At 41.8% G+C, this 25,311-nt stretch overlaps 1 protein-coding gene across 5 annotated transcripts in view; it reads right to left on the reverse strand.

Annotated features, from left to right (window-relative positions):
* The window catches only part of SRGAP2 (SLIT-ROBO Rho GTPase activating protein 2), a 107,444-nt gene that overhangs the window by 32,358 nt on the left and 49,775 nt on the right, over window positions 1-25,311 (reverse strand). For 4 of the 5 annotated variants that reach the window (XR_012838930.1, XM_075776059.1, XM_075776062.1 and 1 more), the window contains 6 exons: window positions 12,944-13,006; window positions 9,176-9,391; window positions 8,212-8,340; window positions 3,233-3,457; window positions 1,474-1,575; window positions 401-598 (listed from right to left, as the gene is read on the reverse strand). Coding sequence is in view for 4 of the 5 variants with exons in the window: in XM_075776059.1 (XP_075632174.1) it covers window positions 401-598; window positions 1,474-1,575; window positions 3,233-3,457; window positions 8,212-8,340; window positions 9,176-9,391; window positions 12,944-13,006 (933 nt within the window). In the remaining variant the exon portion in view is untranslated. The remainder of the gene's footprint in view (window positions 1-400; window positions 599-1,473; window positions 1,576-3,232; window positions 3,458-8,211; window positions 8,341-9,175; window positions 9,392-12,943; window positions 13,007-25,311) is intronic. The other variant, XM_075776060.1, reaches the window with a different exon arrangement.

A 25,311-nucleotide genomic window follows, 5' to 3' on the forward strand; every position in this document is an offset into this window, starting at 1 on the left:
TAAAAAGCTCTTAGCATCTTGTAAAAATGCATCGACACAATTAAAAGCTAATGGGAGCTGAAATTGTAAGATGATAACAAGAAATGCAAGAGCTAAATGTTTAGTTCATAATGTTTTTGAAAATTGATATTTACAAGCTATTAAACAATTCTTGTTTAGATGCAGAAGAAATCAAATTTTACACAATTTATCCACAGACTAAGTTTGCATCAACAAAGGTATCCCGATACATTTGTGAAGAATTCAAAAAGTACCCATTTTTAAACCCTAATATCCTTAATCTGCTTGTCCAAAATCAATTACAGAAGCATTTTTGTAAGACAATAGCCTCATTTTGCACTCTCTTGCGATTATAATTCTAAATACTCTGATGTGCTCATACTGAAAATTAACTCCTTACTGTGAAATAGAACTGCTCTGTCTCCTGCTGGTTGGCCCGTCTCTTGGCAATGCTCGGTTTGCTCATGAACGTTTCCGAGACAGTGGATTTAACCGACTCCATAGAGTTGCTGTACTGAAAGCAGTCAGAGACATCAAAGTCCTCTATTGTGACTATATCCTGGATTGTCTGGAGTGTAGCTTCCATAGTCTTCTTAACCTATCCAGCAAGAAAGAGAGTACTTAAAAATGAAGATAGTATGTTGCAAGTAAAAAACAGAGGTAGTAAGTACCCTGGAGCACTTTACTAATAAACAGATATTACTGGTTTCACATCCTGTGTGTAAGTAATGTGCAAGTCTTGCTCATTAACAGCACAGCCCATATACACAAAGAGCTGGCAACACACAGAACCAGCCAGGAGTAGGAACACAGTTTTAATCTTACAAGCTGGGATCATGAGATGGATGGAAATTTAACCACAAAGCAGAGTGCTGAAACAAAGATCCTATCATCATCTTCTGTAGCTACATCTATGGGGCATCAAATGTTAGATATTAAAACCAGGACTTTGCGGCACTGTAAATTTTTACCGAAGGCCAGAATCAGCTTCCTAGACATAAAGGAGTTGCAAATTTTGCGTGAAGAGGATTAAAAATTCTTGAACACAGAGTTGCAGATAAGGTATTTTGACCTGTTGCAAACAAATGCCATTGATTCAGTCTTCTCACCTTAGATGACCAATTAAACAGAAATTAGCTCTTACCTTAGGTTACGCAAATTCACTGCCTTCACTTCAAAACATGAAATTCCTGTTTTTCTCTTAGCTATCCAAATACAACTTTTGCAACACAGCCAGCCCTATTGACTTAAGGATGGGAAAAAAAAGATACGTGCAGGTATTTTAAAGGCTCCTCTCCACGCACCCAGGGTGAAATCACACAATAATGTACTGCTGGCTTCAGTTGCCTTGCCCTTCAATTTTACCACAAGTGTTCATAAAAGAGGATCAGAGAAACTAGATTCTTCCTTAATTAGGCCCTGCTCCCCACTGCAAGTAGTAAAAGGGTTGTTGATTTTGGTTGTTTAGCTCACCTCTTCATTTTCAATCTTAAGCGTGGATAATCTAGACTGTAATTGCTGGCACCTCTGCACTAACTCACTCTGGACTGGTTGCTGGGCGCATAGCTGCGACTCCTGGAAGAGAAACAGCACGTTTTCAGAGGGCTAGGAAACAAAACCCCACATAATCAAGAACATTGCAAATAGTTAATTATATTATTATAAACAAACATCCTCCAAAATGCTTAATTTCAAATCTTTGTAGCCCTGGATTTCAACCAGTGGAAAAAGCCTGTGTTCTACTAAATTGCAGTTCACTTTCTGACTCTGTGAAAAGTGAGTGAGAGAGAGAACGTGAACATCAAAGAACACCTAGAAAAAATTAGCTACTTTCAGTAATGTAAGCTTGTCATGAGTTTTGAAAGTCTGAAGGTCCTCTTATCACAGATATGAGGCAAAATCACACCCTAAAACCTCAAGGAGAAAGAAGCATGCTTGTTAGCACATCAAGAAAAATTTGGTTCAATGTATTACCCAGGTGTCCTGGGGCAGGGGTATGAGTGGCTGAACTACCTGTATGCTACAGCAACAGGTCCGATTCACTATTTAATGAATGCAGTGAAGTCAAAATAAAAAAAGAACAGGTTAGGGACCTGTCAAATATGCCAGGAACAGCGGGCTTCCCTGTACTGGTAAGAATTAGTCTTCTTTCACAGCACGAGGCAGCTTTTCCTTTTAGTTTGGTATTTGGGTTGTTTTTTAAAGGAAAACATTGACCTCATTGCATAAGAATATTGCTTAAAGACAGAAATTGGAATTGGAGTTTTATCACGCACCTGCACATATACCATCGTCTATCCAATCTGGTATATGCAGGACCATTGCAGTATTTATAAGCACTTATTCGGCCTTGAGAAGAACCAAGATAAATGATTCCGCAAAGGTGAGCTGTTAAGTGAATGACAGTCTGCAGGTAATTCTTTTTCTTCCCATGATCTTACAGGATACTACAAAGGCCCAGGAAAACTGAGAAAGATCATTTGCAGTCAGAGTTTCTCTTAAGAGGGAAGAGACAAAAAGGAGCCTTAACCAGCAACTGTAAGAAGAGGCTGGCTGCAAAAGACCATCCTTACAGTTCTTCCTCAGCATTCAGGAGGATAATCTAGAAATCCAACCAATTAACCTAAATTATTACATTATACTTGTGTTCCCATTTAGATTTGTGAATCGGTTTCAGCTTTTGCGACTTTAAACAGTTCCCAGATGAGTAACCACATCTTGATAAACCTATAAAGGGAGAGATTTTCATTGCCAAAAACAAAGTCCTCTGACTACCTTGTCTCACAATGAAGATGCATAATGCACTTCTACAAACCATTTGTGCTCTAAGATTAGACACTCAAATGCCTCAAAAAACAGCATTTAAGTCTTGTTGCCCCTTCAAGTCTTTAACTTCAGAGTCTGTCTCAGGGTGCAGGGATTAACTTGTGGTTTGAACGAGAGGTGAGAAAAGCGCTTCCTATATGCATTTAGTATCACACCTAATTAAGCATGTTCACCTTCAGTAGCTTTGAGAGTCAAAAAGCGACAGCCAGACATATTCGGACACCCATGCCATGAGCCACTGCTTAATCTTCATGTCAGCTCCCTTTCTAAGGCTCGCCTCTATCTCCCAAAAATAGAGCCAAGCAGGTGGCCTTTTAGTGGCTCTATCTATCAAAGACGAGGGAAGTAAACAGGCAAAGCTGCAAGTGTTTACAGAGCAAGAGCCGGAGGAGGAATATAAACTGACCATATCACCCATATGCGGCTGAAACTCGAACTTCATCGGCGGACAGAAGACATTGTTGTACATCTCCATCAGGCGCTGCTTATCACTGTTGGCATCCAGGTTCTCGACAGCGTTTTCAATGGCATCCAGGCCCTCGTGCTTGGACTGCTCCAGGTTTAGCTCAGCAGACAAGAATGTCCTGAGAGCTCTGTTGAGGCTGGCGTGGTATCCCAGGTCACAACACTGCTGGAAAAACACATACGATTCTATATGAATAAGTGAAGAAATTCTGAAATGGAAATTAAAATGTTTCCAAAGCCAGAAGTTATATAAATGAATAAGAAGTCGCAGGTATTTTATCATCTTCTGGGTACCCACATCTCTCATTGATCGCAGAGGCGTCTTGAGTAGGGGTCCTCAGAGTTGGCCATAAACAGAACTCTCAATCCCATACAAATTCCAACACAATATTATAATTAGTTGCCAAGACAAGAGCAGCTTAAACTATCATAATAGTTTGCGGAGTTCTCATGGAATACTAGAGATTTCATTTCACACTGTTAAGATAAAAAAAAAAAAAAAAGAAAAAAAGTACCCTAGAGGTGGGTCTGTTCAATGGTATGGCAGCGTATTTCTTTAAATTCTAACCTCACTTTTAGGGGCATTGATTCCCACTGAACACACTCCAAAATCCTTAAATAAAATCATCCAAATTAAGAGAAAACCAAGGCACTAAAGTACTATCTGGAGAAATAAGACACAGGATTTGGATCATCTGCAAAGGTTAATCTGCATCTAAATTATTCCACCCAAGATACAGAAAACTGCTTAACTCAGTGTACTTCAGGAAGCAAGAGCATGACCTGTACATCACAGGCATAAAGAATGGAGTCATCCAAAAAGCAAGCAGTGATCAGTTGGGATGACTTCATTGCTGGGGTGAAACAGAAGAGCAAAAAAAACTTTCAAGCAGAAAGCAGTCGTGGTCAAGAATTTCCTGGCTATTACTGACACCAGGATGATGTCACTGGAAGACAATCAAGCAGCTTCATCTCCACCATGGCTGCGCAGCCAAGTCTTAATGTTTCAGAAGGGAGAAAGGCGCTTTTCATTAGCTGATCAGAAACAGCCTGAATTTTTCAGACATCTAATATAGTGAGCGAGAAAGGAGCCCACCTTCTTGGAATTACAAGCAACATTACATACGCTAGGAGAATATCCAAAAAGAAAGAGACCATCTGCTTGATTGCTGTGCTGCTCTGTAAGCAAAAAATTCACATGAAATCTCCTCCTCACCCATCATTTGGGTCTCATCACTGTCATTGTGTGCAAACGCAAAAAAAAAAAAAAGCGGGGGGGGAAGGAAGGGTGGAGGGAAAGAGAAGAGAGAGCAACTACTGAAGCCTTCCCTGCTTTCACAGGATTTCTGTCACCAAGTGCTGCTAGATGCCTGGCTCCTGTGCCAACAAGCTGTGGCAGGTGTGGAGTCTCATAAAAAGAGCTGCAGTTGCTGGTTAGGCTGGAGGCAGAGAATTAAAGGACATTACATTTAATCAGAAGGAATAAAAACTAGCCAAAAAAAACCCAAAAGACGCTTGATTGAGAATTTGCACGTGTGGAAGCAGCCTTGGATCAGCAGCCACTCAAAGCTACTGCTCGTTCGCGTGCCCGTTACAGTGCCATCCTCTGCAGAAATTCGGTGAAAGCTAATCCAAGTTGGGCCAACAGTCCAGCCAGAATTAGGATCAGCTCAGATTTAACAGGAGCAGTCGCTCCTTTTCCCCTCCTAGAGCGAGCCAGACGGTTGCACATCGACCCAGGGTGACCAGCTCGCTCTCCAGCACAGATCCGCATCCGGAAGGAAAGCCCAGCTGCTGCACAAAGGGAGTTCACTGGTGGGACTGGGAAGTCAAATGGGACTTAATATTTGACACCCCACCTCGCTCAGCAGCAGGGCTACATTCAGACGGCAAAGTTTTTTGGCTTTATGTTAGTAAAGCCGGTGACAGAAAACATTTTTCAGCCCACTCCCCCACTGGAACATTTTTAAAAGTCCAGCATACCGTATTTATAAACGTATCAGTCTTGCCATTCCTTTTCTGGGTTATATAAATGTTTGATGGAATCATTCTCCAAGGAAATCAATTTTTTATAAGAATTTAATGATAACTCATTCAAATTCACTTCCCAACGTGACAGCTGATTAACCCTTTGCCAGTTAGCAGTTTTCAAACAGGCCCAAAATAGAAGAAGAGTTAAGGAGAAAGAGGCCTCTGTTTTAAAATGCAATTTACATTTGGTAGGGAAAGTATGAGATCCTGGAGTAAGCAGCGGTAGTACACCTATTCCTAGGAGAGTAAAGTGAGCTGTAGGGCTCACACACACACACACACACACACACGTGTTTTTATCTTTTTTTAAAATTCTGTCCTAGTGACCCTTACATAAATATGAGTTAATACAAACTTCCCCATTACTGTAATATTTCATTAGCATCAAAGAGCTGTCTCAGTCCCCAAAGTCAGGAAATTCAAAATTACTGGGCCATGTCAGGAACAATTTATTGCTCTTAACTCACAATGAAGAATTAACTCACTGTTATCCTTCCATGCACACTGGAGAGGGAACACAATGTGTTGTATAAACATGACAAGTTTAATGCCACCTGGCCTAACACAATCTACTTATAAGTAACTTTGAAGATTGCTTTTACATTATATTTCAAAATTCAATACCATCAAACGATTAGATCAAGGCAAAGAATTAAGACCTGGCTTAAAAAATCACATTTTTATTTAAGTCAGATGCTTCAGATAACCATCACTAGTTATAATTGTTAAATTGATCCTTCAGGATCAAAGGCATTAGTAAATCTATATTCTCTGTGTCTTAAGAATGAGATAACTGAATTCCATCTCCTGTGCTCCCAGGCAAGTCCCACATTTTTCCGTGCCTTCTGAAAACAGAGCAGATAATACTTTTCCTTTAAAGATGATGAGAGCTTGCAATGTAGCGTTAAACTGAACGCTTCAAGGAACACAAGGGGGTTTACATGGGCAAGGACTCACCCGGAGTCACAGTGGCTCCCCTCCAGAACAGCGACAAACCCCTGTGCTGCAGAACCTTGGCTTCGCGTCTTGCACCACTGCCTAGCGTGCTCCAGACAGCCGAGACCATCCAGCGAGAGGAGCACTTCTTCAAAGCCAGATACCCCACGTTTGTCAATGTACTACTAAAAAGATCTCAAGCCTCTGCTTAAAAATTGTTATGGGTTTATGAAATCCAAATGGATTCTTTACTAAATATGACTCGTGAAAACGTACTAAGAACAGTCTGGTGGCAGACAACTGAATCAAGCCCATCTGCAGTATTTGGGAGAGGAATTATGGATAGATTAAAAAAAATAATTAAAAAAATTAAGACAACTGAATTCCACTGATGTCAGTGTCAATATAAAGAAACTCAATTTATATTTGCTTATTATTTGCTAAAATAATATTTTATTTTATTATTTGCTAAAAAACCAAGATGGCGCAATTTAAGTTGAACAAATGTTACCTAAAAAAGGTCCCCTGAACAGGCAGCAGGTAACGAAACATGTCTCTTCAGTACAGCAGTTCTGCAAGACGTGCCATTTTGAAACAACAGTGTTTTTCAAAGCCATCTAGCGCTGACAATTCTGACCTCCAAAGAACAGGTTTAAATAAATACCTAGCAGAAGTGCACTTCATATGATTTTATGATCAGCTGAATAAATGTATTAAATATATTTAGGTACTGTAATAGCTGACTAGTTAATAGTGATGCAAGTGCTCTTTATTGCCTGTGTCTAGAGACACTTCTGTTCATTACTCCCCCCTCCTACAAAGAAACTTCCCTTCAGGCTTTGCCGTTGAGTGTTTCCAACAGTGACGGCAGCGGGCTGTCCTTGGCAAGCTGAATAAGATCAAGCAACAGTCGGTGACCCAGACACGATGTGCTCAGTGCATTTGGTACTCCAGTTCTGTAGGTTGAAGTGGGTAGTTATGTGTTTGTGAAAAAAATCTCAAGATTCCTAACTGGCTTTTCTGAGTTTTCAAAGAGGAGAGATTTGGGGGTTTTTGTTGCACATTTTACTAAAAGCAGAATTGGTGCCCCTTGATTCTGGGGGCATCATTCAGCCACAGAACAAAGACCTTGCAGGCAGCTGGGGAACAAGCTCCGTCCACCCCAGTTGCTGCAGAGAGCATTCTAAGGAAAGGGGGAACTCGTTTCTATAGCCAGTTTGTTTCTTCATTTCTTTGCATAGACAGAGACACTGCGGAGTGGCAAGCAGGGGAACCTCCATCACTGTTGACACTCCTCTGAGACCTTTCAGAACTAGGGTGAAAGTGCTCTGCAGGCCCGATGACAGAAGAAACGCATCAAGTTCCTGCAGAGCTGGTGGGTCGGGGCATCAGAGAATGGAAAGTCTAAAAAACAGAGAGGCTCATCCCGCTTGTGAAATACGCTAGAGAAAGCATTAACCTTGAAATATAAGGAACTTTTCAAAACAAGTTAAAAGCAGCTTTAGAATCTGCTTCTGTCCTCGATTTCTTTTACCAATGGGTATACTGTTTCTACAGTTAACATTCTTTTTTTAAATGTGCTTCTGAGTTACAATCTTGCAAGTTTGCTTAAAATAGTAAATAGAAAATGTCAAGCAACAGTGTGATACTGAAGCTAAGTTTAATTTTAACTAAGCAACTCCTCCTTCTCCACGTTTCAATGCCAGGTTTCGTGTGCAAGCTTCTATCTGTGCAACAAACTCCGACTTGGCCATCTAAGAAAAGCTCACTTAACAGCTTAACGACCAATTATCACGCCTGTTGTTACCCCCTACGCTGCCCACTCAAAGACCATCACTTCACAGCTGTACAGAGGTTACCAGCTGCGCTGGTACATAAGATGTTGAAGGAGAGGCACACGTGAGGGTTAATGGCAATGATATTCATTGCAGGCACCCAAGCAGCAGCACTTACATCAATGAGATCAGACAGGTCATGAATGTAATACTTGAATACAGATGCGTTGGTGGCTTCCAGAGCTAGCAGATACTCGTTTCTTGCCTTAATAGCCTTGAGTCTATTTTCTGTGTACTTCGCTTGGCGCTAAAAGAGAAAGCAAAAGCAGAATATATTTTAAAAAGAGGTGCAGTAGTTTTTGTTCATTTGGATTCCAGTTTTATCAATACTCAAATAATTACAATTTAGATTAATTATTTAGATGTTTTTAAGCATTACTATACCAGACAGCCTTGCATATAAAGTCTTCTCTTAAGATAGACCACAAGTTGGGAAAGATGAAGGGAAGAATGAAGGAACAAGGTGGGTTTATGAGGTTATGGTCCAGCTCCAGCACTACCAGAGCCGGCTGCTAGAAGCCCACAGGTATTCCGAGGGCTGCACCTCTCCCAGCAGAAATTAGATCTAATCGTGGTCCTTTCAGAGCCTAAATCAATCCAGAAATAACTCTTCTATTGGCTTGAATCTTAGCGCTGAACTACTTAACTGACTGGCCAACTGCTAAGTCAACTGGTTTTGCCCATGAAGTCAGTTTGAGACTGCATGTCTCCCTGTAGCACCAGTCAGATCTTAAGCTGGATTTAAATGGTAAACAACAATCTTGTACTCTGCACAAGAGAAAAATATACATTAACCATGTCTTCTGAGAAGGCAGTTGTTACTTTCATACTCTAACCTTGGTTTAGCTTTCTGTGCCACACCTGTATAACCTGGGATAATACAAAACGTGTATTTGACTGTCCTAAAAGAAACCTGGTGCTAGCTTTTGCCTTTCCTAAATTTGAATGTTTAAAACTTGTACAAAACCTGAGGCTTGCATCTGAACATCACAAATATGGGAACTTGGTAGCTCCTGTGCTGAACTACTGCAAAGGTCCCCCTCGAGCACTCTACTCAAGCAGCAGCACTGCTATAGAAGTACCTTCTCCTTCATTTTCTCTATTTTTTTGACAGAGCTTCGTCGAACATGTTTTTCTTCAAACTTGACGTTGGAAGTTGAGTCAGGGGAGCGTGGTGTCTGCTTGTCCTCTTGTTTCACCGATTTCCCGATCTGCTTTTCTTCCTGCTTCTCTGCCTCCTTCAGTTTGCTCTGAGCACTAATGCTGTCAGCATTGTACATATGGTAGGTTTTCATAACCTGCAGAAAATGATACACAAGAATCAGAGAGCACCTCAGTTTGATTTGCTGAGAAAGAAATTGGGTTTACCCAACCAACAAACTAGGCATACAGATGTTTTGCCTTACTTTTCTGCATGATGAAGTCTCAGGGATTAGAAAAAAAAAAATAATCACAAGCTGATGTTTAAAAAAATTTTTTTTTTAATTTGGCCAATACACTCCCCAAAACAGTAAGTTTATTTAACATAACTATTTTACAATAGCTGTCCATCATGTTTATATTAAATGCAAGATATCCTACTAACTAAGCAAAGGCATTTGGACAGTGACCAGCAAGCCAGATCTGGCTGTTGGTTACAAATCAGAAATATCTAAGCTGGCAAAATACTCAGGGCAATTTCTCATCTCAAAAAAGCATGACAGAAGACGCACAAATGAAAGTGTGGCTCTCAAAATGAATCTGAAATCAAAGTGGATTATTTTGCAGCTGCTTCTTTGTTTAACTCTGGCATGCGCCTTCTTGTACAATCCAATAAAGGAGTCATAAAACCCAAAAAACGATACAGACTAAACGCAGCCTCCTTACTATTCAAAGGAAATTATATGCCAACGTTGGAAAATGATAGCTTTTCATCAGCAGGTAAGGTTTCAGAAGGGATGCCTATCAGTCTTTCATCTGGATGAATCAGTCCTTTAAACATCACAAGTCTTGAGGAACTGTATGCAAATCAAGTCTGAACACAATGGCTGCAAAAGCAACTCAGGTTCGATTAAAGTACTTCTGTTCACCTTATGTAATAAAAATATTAAGAGTGTGGCTCTTGTGCTCAGGGAGACCTGGACCCTGTACTGTATGGACAACTTTTTTATAGCATGTTTTTTCTAAGTAAATACAGAAAAATATTCCCCAAAGTCACAAGAAAACCCCATTTATTTCACAGGATATTCATGTCTAGCTTTGTGTTAAGAAAACAGAACCAAAAACCTGAAGGATATAATATATAAACTACCTTGTTTAATCCACAAATGCAAAGTATTTCAAATTCACATACCAAAGCAAATGTTATTATGATATAATTTTGATAGGGGACCAAAAAAAAAAAGCACAGGTGCAGACCCCAATAGTGTCATTCCAGCAGTAATAAAGACCCCACTTGCAAATCATTTGATTTATTTCAGATAAAAATCCATTCATACCTATTTCACCTTAGTTTGAACCATAACATAATTTTACGTAAGTAGGACGCAAGCTCGCTCTTTATGCAGTGATCAGCAAAGGTTCTCAGATACAAAGAGACATTGTATTTAAACATGAAAGAGAATGTGAATGCAGCCAGTATTAAAGAGAGACTTTCTGAATAATTCACACGCACACTTTCAGCTCCTGCATATGCTTAGACTATAAAGCAGGCATTTATAATAATAGATGCAAAGTAGTTTCTTTTCCTCTATCACTGAAAGTGGAACTGGCAGAAAGCAAGAGACGCAGAAAAAAAAAAAAAAAAAATCACAATTTTAATGATTTTATCCTGCTGACAGTGCCACATTGGCAACCACAAGCTCTGCTTGCCCCACGCCTGGCGATGGGATCACTGCTGACTCACTGGTGCTGCTGAGGGCAACAGCACAGTCAAGGACTGATTGCACAGGACAAAGCGGCACAAAAACTTGGAGGTTATAACAGTCCTGGGAAACTAAAGACTTTGTCCATAACCGTTTTGCCTGAAAATAGGGATTCTGCAAACCCTTTGGATACCCAGTGGAAGAAGAGGTGGAAATATTTCTAAAAGTACCAATAAAAACAACTCTACCAGTGATTAAATTGAGTCCAGCAAGAAATCTCTCTTAATATGATCAGCAGAAGCGGCTTTTTCAAAGGAAAAGAAATTTACTGGTAAAGGGGCAGTTTAAAATTTTACAGCAGAGGGAATGAATAAATAGATTTGAAGTTCCTAGCACTGACATTAAAAAAAGTTAACATGCTACATTGCTTTGTTTATCAAAGGCTGAATTCTAGGTGGTGTTCCTTCCAGTGATAGAGAAATTGCAGGACTCTGGATTTGGCTCAAGGATCTGTCAGAGCCTGGCATGCAGAAATACATTACATAGATCTCTCCTCTAACCAGCCACATTATCAACTTCAGCGCCATGTGAACTTGGATTCAAACTAAATCTCAGTTCCTAAAAGTCTGTGTTTAGAGACAGATCTATATTCTTCCTTAGGATCCCATCCAAGTACATGACTCAAAGGTTGAATCAGACTGTGCCCTCGAATAAAAAATAATTTCTAGAGTAGGCAGCACTGATGACAGCACTGCTACATTTACAAAACCACCTTCATACCCAAATGAAATGGTCTGTCTACCTTTCGGCAACATGAGCACAAGGCAGTTTGCTCACGCTACTGTAAACCAAAGCTGTACTAACTACAGCAACAGTACGTCGGAGCACAGGTCAGCTTCAAAGTGCCTCCAGCTTCCACCATACTGCTCGATCTTGGCTTTCCTCTTGAGGAACACAAACCTTCTTTGCCCACAGAAAAGACTCAGTAACGCTAAACACTAACGCAGAAAAGGAGGAAAATCATCAACTGGATTCACAGTCTCATCTCTTCAACTGCCATTTCAGCAGCAAGAACATCTTTTCCTACTCCTGAGCTCCCTTTTTTCCTAAAAAGACTAATCTGAATATTTGGCTCTAGGGAAATAATTCCCTTCTATACATTTTGTTGATACGGGAAATTTCAGGGGGACTCCCCCAATACTCTGGCGTTGATATTAATACGGAATTTCATCACCAGGTTGATATGCCGTGGCTTGAGAAACATCCCTGAACATGTACCTCAGTGTAATGATCCAATGTATCATTAACGAAGGACGAAAGAAAAGACACTTTCAGCAACAAAACCGTGTGTAGGTTCTGCTTTTAAAAAAGAGAACTAGCCTAGAAACAGCTGCAGAAAGCAAGAATTTAATTAAACAACAGGCTTTTCCATTCATCTACATGAACAGAAAAATACCCAAGCAGCCTATGAACTTTTATGAACACGCTCCTTCCCCCTCCCGAGGCAGTGCCTCTTTCTTGGTGTCTCCAATGGATAGACCGAGAAGCAAAAAGCACAGATGGAAGCCGATTACTCTAAAGGGAGCTGTTTTCCTGAAAGAGTTGAGGAACAAATAAACACAGTGGGTTGCCCCGCTGAAGCTGCTGCCTTCTGTATGCTCAGACCACACAAAACCACGGACTGAAGATTTTTAGTGTATTTGGAAATAATTCTGGTATCTCTTACTCTTTCTAAAACCAAGACTGCAGCTAGTAGCAGGTGTGCACTAAGGTGAGAGCTTTGAGAAGTGGAACCAACACTTTCAGAGCTGAAACAATGTAAGGATAGAGTGAAAAAGTGAGATTTATAGTGCTCTATACACTGGTGAACACGAGCTGCTTCAAACTGCAAAGACTGCAGACATTTATCAGTCATGGTGCTTAGTCTCTGCTGTAACAGCAGGCTGGGAGAAGTCAAACGCTTCTTCCTTCTGCCTGAAAAGATGCCAAGAAGTCAGTTTGATTTACCGTGTAGAGTTCATTCAAGACCTTCATCAAGTCTTCCTGGAGCTGCAATCCCACTTCCTTGCTCTGCAACAAAACAGAGAAATGAAAGTTAATTGGGGAAGACGGTAAAAAGGCGGAGGAAGTGAGCATGCTCCGCATCTACAAATAATTTAGGCTCAATTAAGCACTGCTATTTATGCTAGCAAATCCAATAACTGCTCAGTCCAGAGCCACTTATGGTCAAATTAAACAGTATTAATAAACTGAAATGTTATGTATGCACAGTCAGAAAAGCCTTACAGTATGGAGATAGGGGAAATTTCCAGAGAATGTGGGATTTTCAACATTACAAGCCTGGAAACAGATAGATTTGCCCATTTTAGCAGGATTAAACAAGACTATGACTCTAGGACAGCTTGATATGGAAGCTGAAGAAATGCAGGACAATAAAGCTAACAGGAATGATCTTCCTTATTGAATATCATATTGCAAACCAGGCAATACTTCAATTTTGCTGATATAAGGTACCTCCTTGACAAAGCCAGAATCTGAGGCTGCGATGAGAGCCAGCCGCCACCTCCTTCTCACTCCCATCTCCGTAGTAGCACGGCTGCTCTTTCCTTTGACCTTGCATCTCACTCGCAGCCCATCGGTACTGCCTGCCTGCCCCTCCTGTCCTTATTCCTTGTCCCCGGGCCACACGCACGCCACGAGCTGCCAGTGCCACCCCATCACAACGATTCTCGAGGAAACGAGGGTGCTCGGATGGGGTCTAACGGTGTTACAACTTACGTAGATGGATCCAGGAGGGAAACCTTACTGCACTGTCTACCAGCTCTTGCTGATAAGCCTTGCGCCCAGATTATTAAATCTATTTCTCAGATTCACTGGGACAACAGCCACTCTTGGATACTTTTGGATACTGGAGTGGAAATGGCTTGCTGAAGGAGCAGCGTTTGTCATGGAGAACCCTGGAGGAGCAGGAAGACGCGCTCCACAGCGGGTCTTTCTGCGTGTTGTTACTGCAGGAGATGCTTTGATCCAACTAGAGTTTGTGCTAAAAGACTATACAAAGCCTGCAGCCTATTTTTGAGCACAGCGTCAATGTATTTATTTTTTAGTTTGGTATGATAAAGACACTGAGAGTTAAAAAAAAAAAAGGTGCTTTCAGATGCAAAATCTCTCCTTTGAGCTCCGTGAGATTTACCAAAAGTTTGTATCTTCTTCCACAAATACAATAGTCTACTACATCCTCTAGCCTCCTCTGGCAAATGTTCCTTCACTTCTGTATTTCATTACCAGAGCTACTAAAAGAACTACCACATCAACATTAAAAAAAAAAAATAAATTATTCTGACAGGGCTTTACATGCATATATTTCCATTGCCATTCAAATTTTAAATCAATATGGGATTTACCTCAATAGACAAAGCAATTGGCTTTTTTTTTTTTTTTTTAACTACAAGGAATACAATACAATTTAACCATATCAACACAAATCACTCTGTCCTGGGGGACACTTGCAGTAGTGAGTTGTGCAGTTAAACCTAAGGCTCTGTGACTCATGAACTTGTTTCCTTCACTGAAACAGCAGAATGGAAAAAAGAAAACCGAAAACCAAGCCACAGACAGACATGACTGGTTGTCCAAACCGGCTGACACCCGAACTCGCCTGCAGCCAAGTGTCAGATTTTAAAACTATATATTTACTTATTTAAACTCCCTGCTAGGTAACAAGCAGCCAGTACTTCTACGTCACAATTGGACTCAAGTACCACATGGAGAGCTGATGCTGGCGAACGTTTGGCTTTAGCTAACACAGGAACAGATAAGCTGCTGGTTTTCTAATAAAGTCACTTGGAATGCCCAAAGACGCGCATCCATAATTACCGACGGACGGCATGTCTGTATGCAAAACCCTCTTTGAACAGGCGCTTCTGCATGCAATATAGCTTGTATGCAAAGGAGGGCGAAGCAAGTTCCCTAATGAGTTCAATGTTATTCTTAATCTTCACTTCGTTAGAGACAGGATTTCATGCTAAAACTGTCACTGTTCGCATGCTGAAGAGCTTCCATGAGAAAAGCTGAGAAATTCAGACACATGAAAAAGCAGACCGAGCCGGCGCTTGCTGACACACCTTGCAAAGCAAAGCGAAGGTGCAGCCACACGCTCCAGCCTCGCCGGCTCCAGCTGCCACGGCAGAGCACTGCTGTGCACGCCAACCTTAACAAATCCCCTTCTATAGCAGGGGTATAAGCGATCAAGAAAAATCTCCATATTTGTAACACAATTTACATCTTGCAGCCTATAGTTATTGACAGAGATTAAAGCCATTAAAGTTACAGTTAGACCCAAACAGATGTTTCCTCTCTTTGCTGTTGAAGACTCCAAGAAGTGATGTCCCAACTGTTATCCTGTTCACCCGAACAGGCTGCCGAAATGATTTTAACTTAATGCTTAAACCCTGTTCTGTGGTCACACTATTATGCCCGATCATCTCTTTGACATTCCAGGAAAATCCATATGCATTCTGATGGGGAGCTGGCTATCAATCCCTGCCTTGTAGCATACAGCCAGGATTGCCACGTATTATAAAAATACCAGAGCATCCTCTAAGGTGGAAAAAAGGAAGAGGAGGGAAAATGAGAGATCATCAACTATTTATAAAGCCACATATTGGGCCCAAAAGACAATTGAAGGGGAAGATCCCTCAAAAAATCCAAACTTAAGAATTATTGTTTCTTACATGAAGTGTGGTTCAGCCCAGTACAGGAGGAAAAGGCTTTTGAGTCAACCTTGTCAGCTGGGTACCAAAATAGGGGGAAAAGGGGGTGGGGAGAGAAGTATAAAACAGAGCTGCCTTTGTCAGCCATCGGACAAAACGTCTGTCTGTCTGGCGGGAGGGAAGGAATCGGACCAGCAGCTCCGGAAAGCACAGGGAAAAGCTACAGGGGTGAAGTCTGTCCTGAAGGTTTTTTGTTGTAGCATCATTCCCAATGGATGGAGAGATCGGAGCAGACAGACACACCGGGATCTGTTACCTTGTCGAAAACAAACAGAAAGCCAATGGCACGCACTATCCAGGTGGAAAGGACGCATCCATCTCCAAGTGACAGTCACTAGTGATGTCCCTGCTTGGGCTGCACGGGAGCCTGCCAGCTTCAACAGCTTTGCTCCTATAAAATGTTTAACTGGAAAAAATCCCAAGAGTCATGAGTATTTAATGACAGAAATTTCAGAAATTCAGTCTTAGCCCTTGCAGTACAATCATTAACGTTTTCAAACCCCCCGTCTGTAATTTCATAGCTCTAATCGTTCTGAGGTGCAGGAAAGAGATAAAGCACACCAAATTCCACCTTTTCTGAGGTTTTACTAATAAAAGACATCCAGGTGAGTAATTGGAGAAGCTAAGGAAGAAAACAAACGTCTTGTCTCTCTACACCAACATTTCTACCCACAAAAAGCCAAGCAGGCTTAAACACTCATAATCTAATAATTATGTTTTCTCCACATTTCCCCACTAATTAGAAAGGGCCAATGCATCTACTGCTACATGTAATAGGAATAACTTTATTCAGTTTATAGCTTTTACTCATTCACTACCTACTAAGGCGGTGTTGCCTGGTTGAACCTTCATGCTCTGCATGTTAGGAGTATATAATATCTACTGGGTTAAGCAAAGTTGATAGGTTCAAGATTATTTATGCCTACAAAGTTCAGGAGAAGAAAAAGATAAAGAGGTGATGCAGACAAACCCACGCTTAATCCAGCATTTCTGCCTAAGAAGTCAAGATAGCGTTAAGCCATGAGAAAAAGGAAAAAACCACCATACAGACAAAAAGCAAAAGAGAAAAAATATATCATTTTAAATTATCCTTTTTTGAATACCGTCCAGTTCAGCAGTGCTCATAGTTTACTGTGTTTCTGAGATGATAGATGTTTTATTATAGACTGTTTATGTATGTTGTGACCCGTTCAGGCCAGCCTGGCATCGCAGTCAGCATGGTCAACCGTGAAGCATCCAAGGTGAGGTGCTTTGCATTTTCGTACGCTCCAGTCCCATGGTCCTAAACCTGCTCCTCAGATGGGCTGCTGGAAAAACGAGTGTCTGACACAAACACTGGCAAAGGGGAGCATCCTGCTTTTTCTGAGGAGTCTTTAAATTAAAGAAAAACGTTGGTGATTCCCAATCTCCAAGAGAGCGCAGAAACAAGATCTACAGTTTTGCCATCTCAAAGCAGAAAAAAAAAGCTGAAGGTGCTGCTCATCACTGCAGCGATACAGGGTGCAAAGACGTTATGACTGCCTTTTTCTCAACGTGGGAGATGATTAATGGAAGTGACTGGCTGGGTCTGTTTTAAATGCCCTGAGCACTGAACTTTTCACACAGAAGGAGCTTTTCAGCAGCACGCTTCACTGTGCTGGTTAAACTGCCCAGACTGGACCAATCATCTGCCTTTCACCCGGCTCTTTTCAGCCCATTTGCTTTTTTTCTTGCATAAAATTGCTCATTCACTGTACAAACTGCTGAAGCATCAATTATGCGAAATAGATTAAAATGAATATTTTAATGCATACTCAGGTTGAAGAAGAAAAGAAGAGGTGTAAGTGCCAAATTGTCAAAACACAAAACTCTTTGTGCTTCCAAATGAGCTCTCAAGAAAGAAACCGCCAGATTGGTGGACTGGAAAAAACCTTACATTAAAATGAAGGTAAGATAGATCATAGGTGTCATGAAAACAAGAGCTATGCAATGAACATTGTTAATTTAATGCTGATCCCAGTACTGATTCCACACACCAAAAAAAAGGTTTAGGAGAAAAAAGTTGAGCTAGCTGAGCCTGGTAAGTGAAAATACATTGGAGAAAGCAGAACTGTTGGCTTGGGAAAGTCAAAAGAAAATGCCTTGGACATCAGCAAAAGAATTGTCGCTTGAGTGCTGTCGAAGGTGGTGGACCTGATGCACAAAGAGAACTTCTCTGAGGTTCCACGGAGTTCAAAGTGCATCCAGATTAAAGGCTGCTGATCTTAACCATTGCCATACAGGCATAACAGATTTCAAGATCGTACTAGAATGCGGCATGGAATTACGAATAAAATGCATGCCCAGGAAAAACAACAACATCGTCTCTGCAGTTGCAAACATCTCCAGGTATCATTTTCTATGGCCGTATCAAATTCTATATTGTGTTTTTCAAAGGCAGAGTTTAGAATGATTTAGAATTTTATAAACAATCCTCTAGGAAAAAGCAATAAATAAAAGCAAAAGAAAATCTGATAAATATTATTATCTATTCCTGGCTGTACCTGCAACTAGAGTCCACCTGTACATCCCTTAAAAAGCCTGAGGAATGGCTTGTGCAGCAAAATCTTATCTAATTGGCTCCAATAATAGACTGTGTGTGCACGTGGGGAGGGGGTGTCCCCACAAACCTTGTCATCTTCTTATCTCATCAGGGCTAAACACTTGTCCTTTTGATCTGGGTGACTGCCTAGTTTGATATGCATCACTAATGCTCCTGGAAGATGGCACGGCCTGGGAGCCCACCCTGCACCCTGGGCTGGGGAAGGGCGAGAGCAGGGTGCCAGCACCACCTCACCTCTGCTGCTGCAAAGGTACAGCCATCAGGGATAAACACCGGCTTCCTTTCCCTGCAAATCAGGAAAATTATCAACAGTGCCCAAGAGAACAGGAAAGTCATTTCAGCGCAGTGACAACAGGAACCGTTGCCCAGGAGCACTAACTTGTAACCTCAGTATTTTTCTCACAAGCCGCCTTTTTCAAGCCTTTTCTTCAGCCCAAAACAGGAAAGCAAAAGAAGCTGCCCTAAGCATGCATGCACATGCATAAACATACACGCTCACACATGCACACATACTCCTTTGTTACAACTGGGTGTATATGCACCATGTGCAGAGCTGTAGGTTGCTGCCACCCCTCGCTGGAACATAAATTCCCAGCACGCTGTGCCAGCTTCTCAACAGCCTCTTTGTTCCAGCCCTCCTCCCCTCCACCTCCCCTCTAATTTAATCAAGATGTTTTTGGGATCTACTGCAGCACTCGCTTGGCTGTTCCGCATTCCACCGAACATTAACGACTTCAGCTTCAAAATATTTAGGGGGGATAATAAATATGAGAGCTAAGGAATGCTATCAGCATTTTGTGCCCCGGATCTCAAGCCTCAGCAAGGCGGTTCCAAATCTGATAGAAAGATGGTACGGCTTCAAAACAAACATACTGTGAAGTTCACGAGATGCTTTCTGTATAAACTCAACAACAGCAAGGAAGCGCTCAGAAACCATTGGTGGGTGAACGCGTAGCACACTGAGATAAGAGATTTTATCTGATACGGGGCTTGAAATTATGTCAGTCAGTGACAGGGCTTGAACTGGAACCCAAATCTGCCGATTTGGAAAACCACTCTCTAACAAGACCATTTCTCGACATCGTTTTAAAAGGAATAATCAAATACAGATAGGTAGAGAGCAAACATTAAATGTTCTAAAGTTTTTACAACAGTGGGAGCTGGGAAGCAAGTGGATTCTGCTCTTGCTGAGACCAGTGATGAAATCTGCAAAAGTGCAAGGTTCTTTTTATTCTTGTCAAAATTGAGATTACAATACAGGGTATTTTTTATGTATTAGTTAACATCTACTTACGAAGTCTGTTAAAGAGACGGTTTTATCAAGTAAAATTTTCCAAGATCGTACATATAACACTTAAATAAAATTTGCTAATTAAAGCTTAGAATTCTTTATAAGTAGATCCTTGATAATGTTTATTTCTTTTTTTAATGGGCCTGCCTTTAATTCATTTGCATACAGTAACAAATATGATTTATCGCCTTCAAGTTTTCATCTAAACAATTAACCAGTTTCACTGTATTTCTACATTGCACATGTAAATTTAGAGTTTCACTGTACAAGTACTCCATCATCACCATCAGTCCAATCCATTCGTTATGAACGTACCCCTTATTTTACAAGGATGTACTCTCAACGGAGCCTGTAACCTACCTGAAGGCTCCGCAAGTTTTATGCGAGCTTCTCCCACAATTGTTACAGAGAAAGTGCTCAGCCATTATCACATGGCCCTGCAGAACAGGAATTCTGTAAAGCTGCTTCTAAAGCCCCAAACCCTCCAGAATTTAAAGAAAAGCTAGGAAAACAAAATCATACAATATAGATGCATATTTTGGGTGATAGATCATCAGTTTCCAGTTTAATGATCCATTATACATTGGTCAGTCATATTTAAATTACAGTTGTATTATCTAGTTTTCTCCACCATTTCACTAGTGATTTGTTTCACCACTATGTCAGTAATAAGGAATTTTCCTTATTACAGCGGAATACTGTACTCTGAAACAGCCATTCCTACATGAAACCACGTCACACTGCAACCTCCCATACTCTGGGCTGAAAGAGTTGCTTCTGAACAACCCCCGCCCCCTTTTTCTCCTTTTTTTTTTTTTGCAGAATTCTGTGCTGATGCTATTGAATCTTGGGCTTCAGGCACTGAATCCCAACAAACCAAGCAATTTTATGGCTGAGAGCATTCATTCTCGTTGTGAAGCCAGCTACGTTCGCCCTCATTGAGCGAGCCGTATGTGAAATGGGCTTCAGAAGGTGGCAAGACCTACCAACAAGCAGTGAAGTCCTATAAAATATTGGAAGTAATATTCTGTAATTCTGCTCACAGTTTTAATGCTCTGCACGACAGCTTTGTTCTACTGACTTCCCGCAATACCTTTTTTCAAACTGCTGTGATGTATCTCGAGGAAAAACTGACTGGAGGGATCAGAGTGAGATGAATGACCTGGGGTGTAAAAGCGCTGTTACCTTGTTCCTGGCTGACCTGAATTCACACTCCAGCAAAATAAAGAGGAGAATCCTGGTGTGGTGAACGACAACAAAGCCATACAGGAAATTAGAAACAAAATGCAATATCAATGGACTACTTTCACACATTGAAAAGGGCCAAACGCATCATATTCCTTGCCCAATCTATATGCAGAGGTGACATTTCTAGCCTGTAATGTATGTAGTGAGATCACCCCAGCCACAGCCTTCGGTATTCACTACATCGTCCTGGGCAATAGGCTCGCATCATTCTATCTGACCGGGTACAAAGTGTCCTAACAGCACCCATCCGCTGCAATTACAGGCTGGGGGGAATCAAATCTCTAACTCGGAAGCAGATTTACGTACTGCTAACTCAGATAAGAGCAGCACACAAATTATTTCACTCCCTCTCCTTTCCCCCATTCCACTTGTTCTAACCAGAAGCAGGTCGGAAATTCGGGAGATTTTGTTTCCCTAATGAGAAATCATAAAGTATCATTTCACAACAGGCCTCTGTGCGTTTTAACTTTTGGGAAAACAGTAAGAACTCAACATTACTGTTTCCTAAGGCAGAGGAAGACGCAGCGGTAAGGATGCCAGCCTGAGAACGGGGATATGGCATGTACTTACCAACCCTGCACCTCAGCGACACTTGTCACTTACGGCATTTGTATATTTACATGTTTACACTGTTATGAAGAACTATTTTCATAAATGCCCAGCATTTTGGCCAGTCCATTTCCTTCACGCGCGTGGCTTTTCCATGTGTGGTGTATTTTAAGATTTTTCATATTCTGGTACCCATGCAGCAGTGAGACAAGCTGCAGCTGTAAAGTAGGTCGTATGAAGCGTGGACCCCTTAAGAGAATTAATCACTCTTCTTCCTTGATTACTGCAAGGTTTTTAACTAACTCATTGTAAATTTTTCATTTTACATCAAACACTGTACAGTGTACTAGTAGATAAACTGGTTTTTTTCCACGATCAAAGGTATAAACAGGAAGCGAATTTCAAATCCTCAGTTTTGTTTTCTTCATTCCTTCTTACAGGGTTTTCTCCTCATAAATGTCATAACTGAGCTTGATACAATAGTGTAAAGGAACGCTATGCTCTCAAAGCAAGATTTGTGGGGTAACCACCCCACAAGAGAGGGCACGTCCACCTGATGGAGCCAGAAAGCAGGGCAGGACAGGGTTACTGCTCCGAGCATCTCCAGCGAGCCTCCCAGTTAACACTCCTGCACGCAGCCCCACGTTAAAAAAGGAGCAGAAGATGCGTTTTAAACACAGTAGGACCAACACTGCGTGACAGGTACACGTAACGCCAGGGCAGGCAGATGCTGAGAAGGCACCTAGAGACACAGCCCTAGAAAGCAGCCGCTAACAGCCATGGCCAGTCCTGAGGCCCCTCTAGACACGGGAACTTCAAATACAGAACAAATCAAATACAGAACTGCAAATACAGAACAAATCTGCCTTTCTGCCCATTAACACTTTCCAATTACTTCACAATTTTGTTACGTAAAAATCTGTCAAATAAAAAAAAAATCAGTTTGCTCCGGAACTACTCAAAGTGACTGAGGCTTCCACAGTCCATTCTTTTAAAAAGGTATGATTTTTTTTCTGTTAAATTTGAACAAGAGCCAGTGGTCTGCTTGTAGGAAAATCTCAAAAAGACAACAGAGAAAGAGTGATTAAAGATACCAAATTAAAGAGACTGCTTCTCAAAAGTCTACACATATGTATACATAATACCAAGGGATCCCACTAAAAAGATAGGTCCGTAGGCAAGAAAACCTGATAATCATGTGAGACACAGAAAGATTGTACCATGCAGAGAAATCGAGGGCCACATTAAAACAACAGGGTGACAGGGGGATAGTGTGAAAGGGGAGAAATCAAAGCTCAAATGGAAGAATATTCTGAATACATACATATAAATATATAAAAGGGCCACACTGAAGGAGGGTAAGCAGGAAGAAATCAAAGGAGTGCTCTCCACAGAAGCAGATGGAGCAATGAACAGGCACGAGAACAGGCGCTGACAAAGCATGACGGGTCTTCCAGCAGCGGGAGAGGTGACCGGAACAGCAACACCGGGCGGCACACGGGCTTTAAACTTCAACCTTGTACAAAACCCAGGGCTAAATCATTAACTGTTGGACAAATAAGAAAATATTACCTCCTTCCCAAGGTGTAACAATTTGTTATTAGGACAATTCCACCAGTTCCCCCCTCAGTTTTATTTGCTCGAGAGAGCAGGTTTTTATTTCACCATTTATCTCGCTTTTCTTTCGTAGAAGCGCAGAATTGCACTGACACCGCTCCTGGGGCCAGTGGTGCCGCTGAAGCCAAATACCAGATACCCCCTGACGCCAACAGGATTCATCTGCAAGACAGCTATAGCAGCAAGCCCCTTATTAACTTCATCCTTTACTGAAATGTGAAAGTGTTTCCTCAGGAGAAACCAAAACAAAGTGCATGGAAAGAGTACAGTGGTCAAAGAATACCTACACCTCAGGTTGCAGGTTTCCACTAAGCTGTAAAACCACGTTTGGTGCAAACAGCCCTGCGCTGAGACATGTAAAGGTTTTACAGGCAGAGCTAACCGAGGAAGTAAACAAATCCGAGAGGCAGGAAGAAAGGGGGCTGACACACACTGCACATCCAGCAGCACTTCAGTGCTGGCTTTGGCAGCAAACACAGTTTCTCTTATCAGCAAAGATACCTTTGAAGTGGTTGGCAAGCTTCCATCTAACACTCAAACAAATAAGACCCTCCACATTGTAACACGGCCCTGGAGAGGGATCTCTTCATCGTAAGGCACAAACAGAAAAACTGCCTTAGACAAAGCCACAGACCATGCAGGCTTCCCGCGACACTGTGAATGCAAACCCTGCAAACACAATCCCTCTGGTGCAATGCAGGCACCACCGCTGCCATTTCAGAAGTTCACCGAATTTGAGACAGACCCATCCGAGCTCGGCCGTCAGCACTGCCGTGCCCTTCGTGTAACTGGACGAGGGGTCCAAGAGCGAACATGCACAAATCTGTCTCAGCCTCAGGACTCCCCACCTCAATGGCTGGAAGAGCCAAACCCCACATTGCCACCAGTACCGATGCTGTCCCGGCCAGAGACACCCCCAGTTTGCCCAGCTCGGGCTCCACGCTGCTCCAGCTGCGACACAGCCAGCTCCCATCCTGCTTCCCTCCGCGTCTCTGCTGCCCCGAGGATGTGTTTCCTTCCCAGCATGGACCTTATCACACCCACCCAGGCCCTCTGCAGCCTTAAGGCTGGATTACAGCTGCATGCTCTACTTAGATCTCTCTCGTTTGAAAAAGCTCACCACTTATGACAGTACAAGGTACAGCAACTCAAGAGTTCAGCAACAAAAGGGATCTTAAGTACATCCTTTTTACCCTGTCTGTCCTTCCTAGCTCACCTGCTCAATCCCAGCATGATACAAAGCACTGATTTGAGAAAGCCCTGAATTATAAATGGCCCAAGAAAGGGAGCTCATGCCTCAGGATTTTATTTCAACTGCCCTCAGCAAGTGAGGATTGCTATACTCTCTGTATTTCGTAGCTTTATTTACAACCGAGTAGTTCCTAAATATAAGTTACTAGAGCACCTGCAATCAGACACATGTATAACTTTTTAAAAGGTGTTTTCCAAACAGAAGCGTAAAAAATAACATTCCTCAGACTTTCAAATAATAGTGTCCTTGTTTTTAATGCTGATTCCTTGTGTAGCATGAGACAAGGACAGAGCGTTCCCAAACCAGCAGGAAGATTGACAGCGTAATTCCAACAGCTACAATTTCCCCTGGAAAAAAGTAAAACCCAAGCTGTTGTGCTAAGACAAACCTGAGTGCCCTAACAGCATCACAGGTAAGGCTCCTCCCGCAGGCTGCATTTCAGGGAACTGCAGCACGCTTTAGCTTGACTCTTCTGCGTGCGTTGGACCAGACAGGAGACAACGTCGCATCAGTGAATGAGCTGGAATGACCGGACGGCACGAGAGAGGCAGGAAACTCGGGTCTCAGAAGTAACACAGCCAGTTGTTTCACTGACGTATCCTGGCTAATCAGATCTGTGGAGCAGCTACAGAGATTTGCTGAGATGTAGCACCACGCTAATTCAGCTATGCCATTCAGAGCTCGTTCACATTTGGGGTTTGACTGGGATCTCTGAATTTGCCTCGCACAGCTTCATAGAAAGTTTTGCAGCATGGCACAGTAATATTATTTTCCAAGCAGCTCCTGTATAAACTACATCTGCTAAAAAGCGCTCAGTTTTCTGAGCTGTCACGTACTATGGTAGCTGCTCTTCATTTAAAAAAAAAAAAAAAAGAAAAAGATGTCTCAGGTTTATAAGAGGATAGGAGAGGCTAAGGGGAGGAGGAGGACAAGGTTCTCTTAAATTTTCTCATCAATAGGACTAATTCCTATTTGGGCTAGCACCGCTTCTAGCTTCCAGTTAGAGGCACAAAAATATATGCCACTCCTAAATATCTTGCTGAGTCACCTAATTATTCCTCTTCC

This window comes from Balearica regulorum, chromosome 25 (assembly GCF_011004875.1).
Source record: "Balearica regulorum gibbericeps isolate bBalReg1 chromosome 25, bBalReg1.pri, whole genome shotgun sequence".
Lineage (NCBI taxonomy): Eukaryota > Metazoa > Chordata > Aves > Gruiformes > Gruidae > Balearica > Balearica regulorum.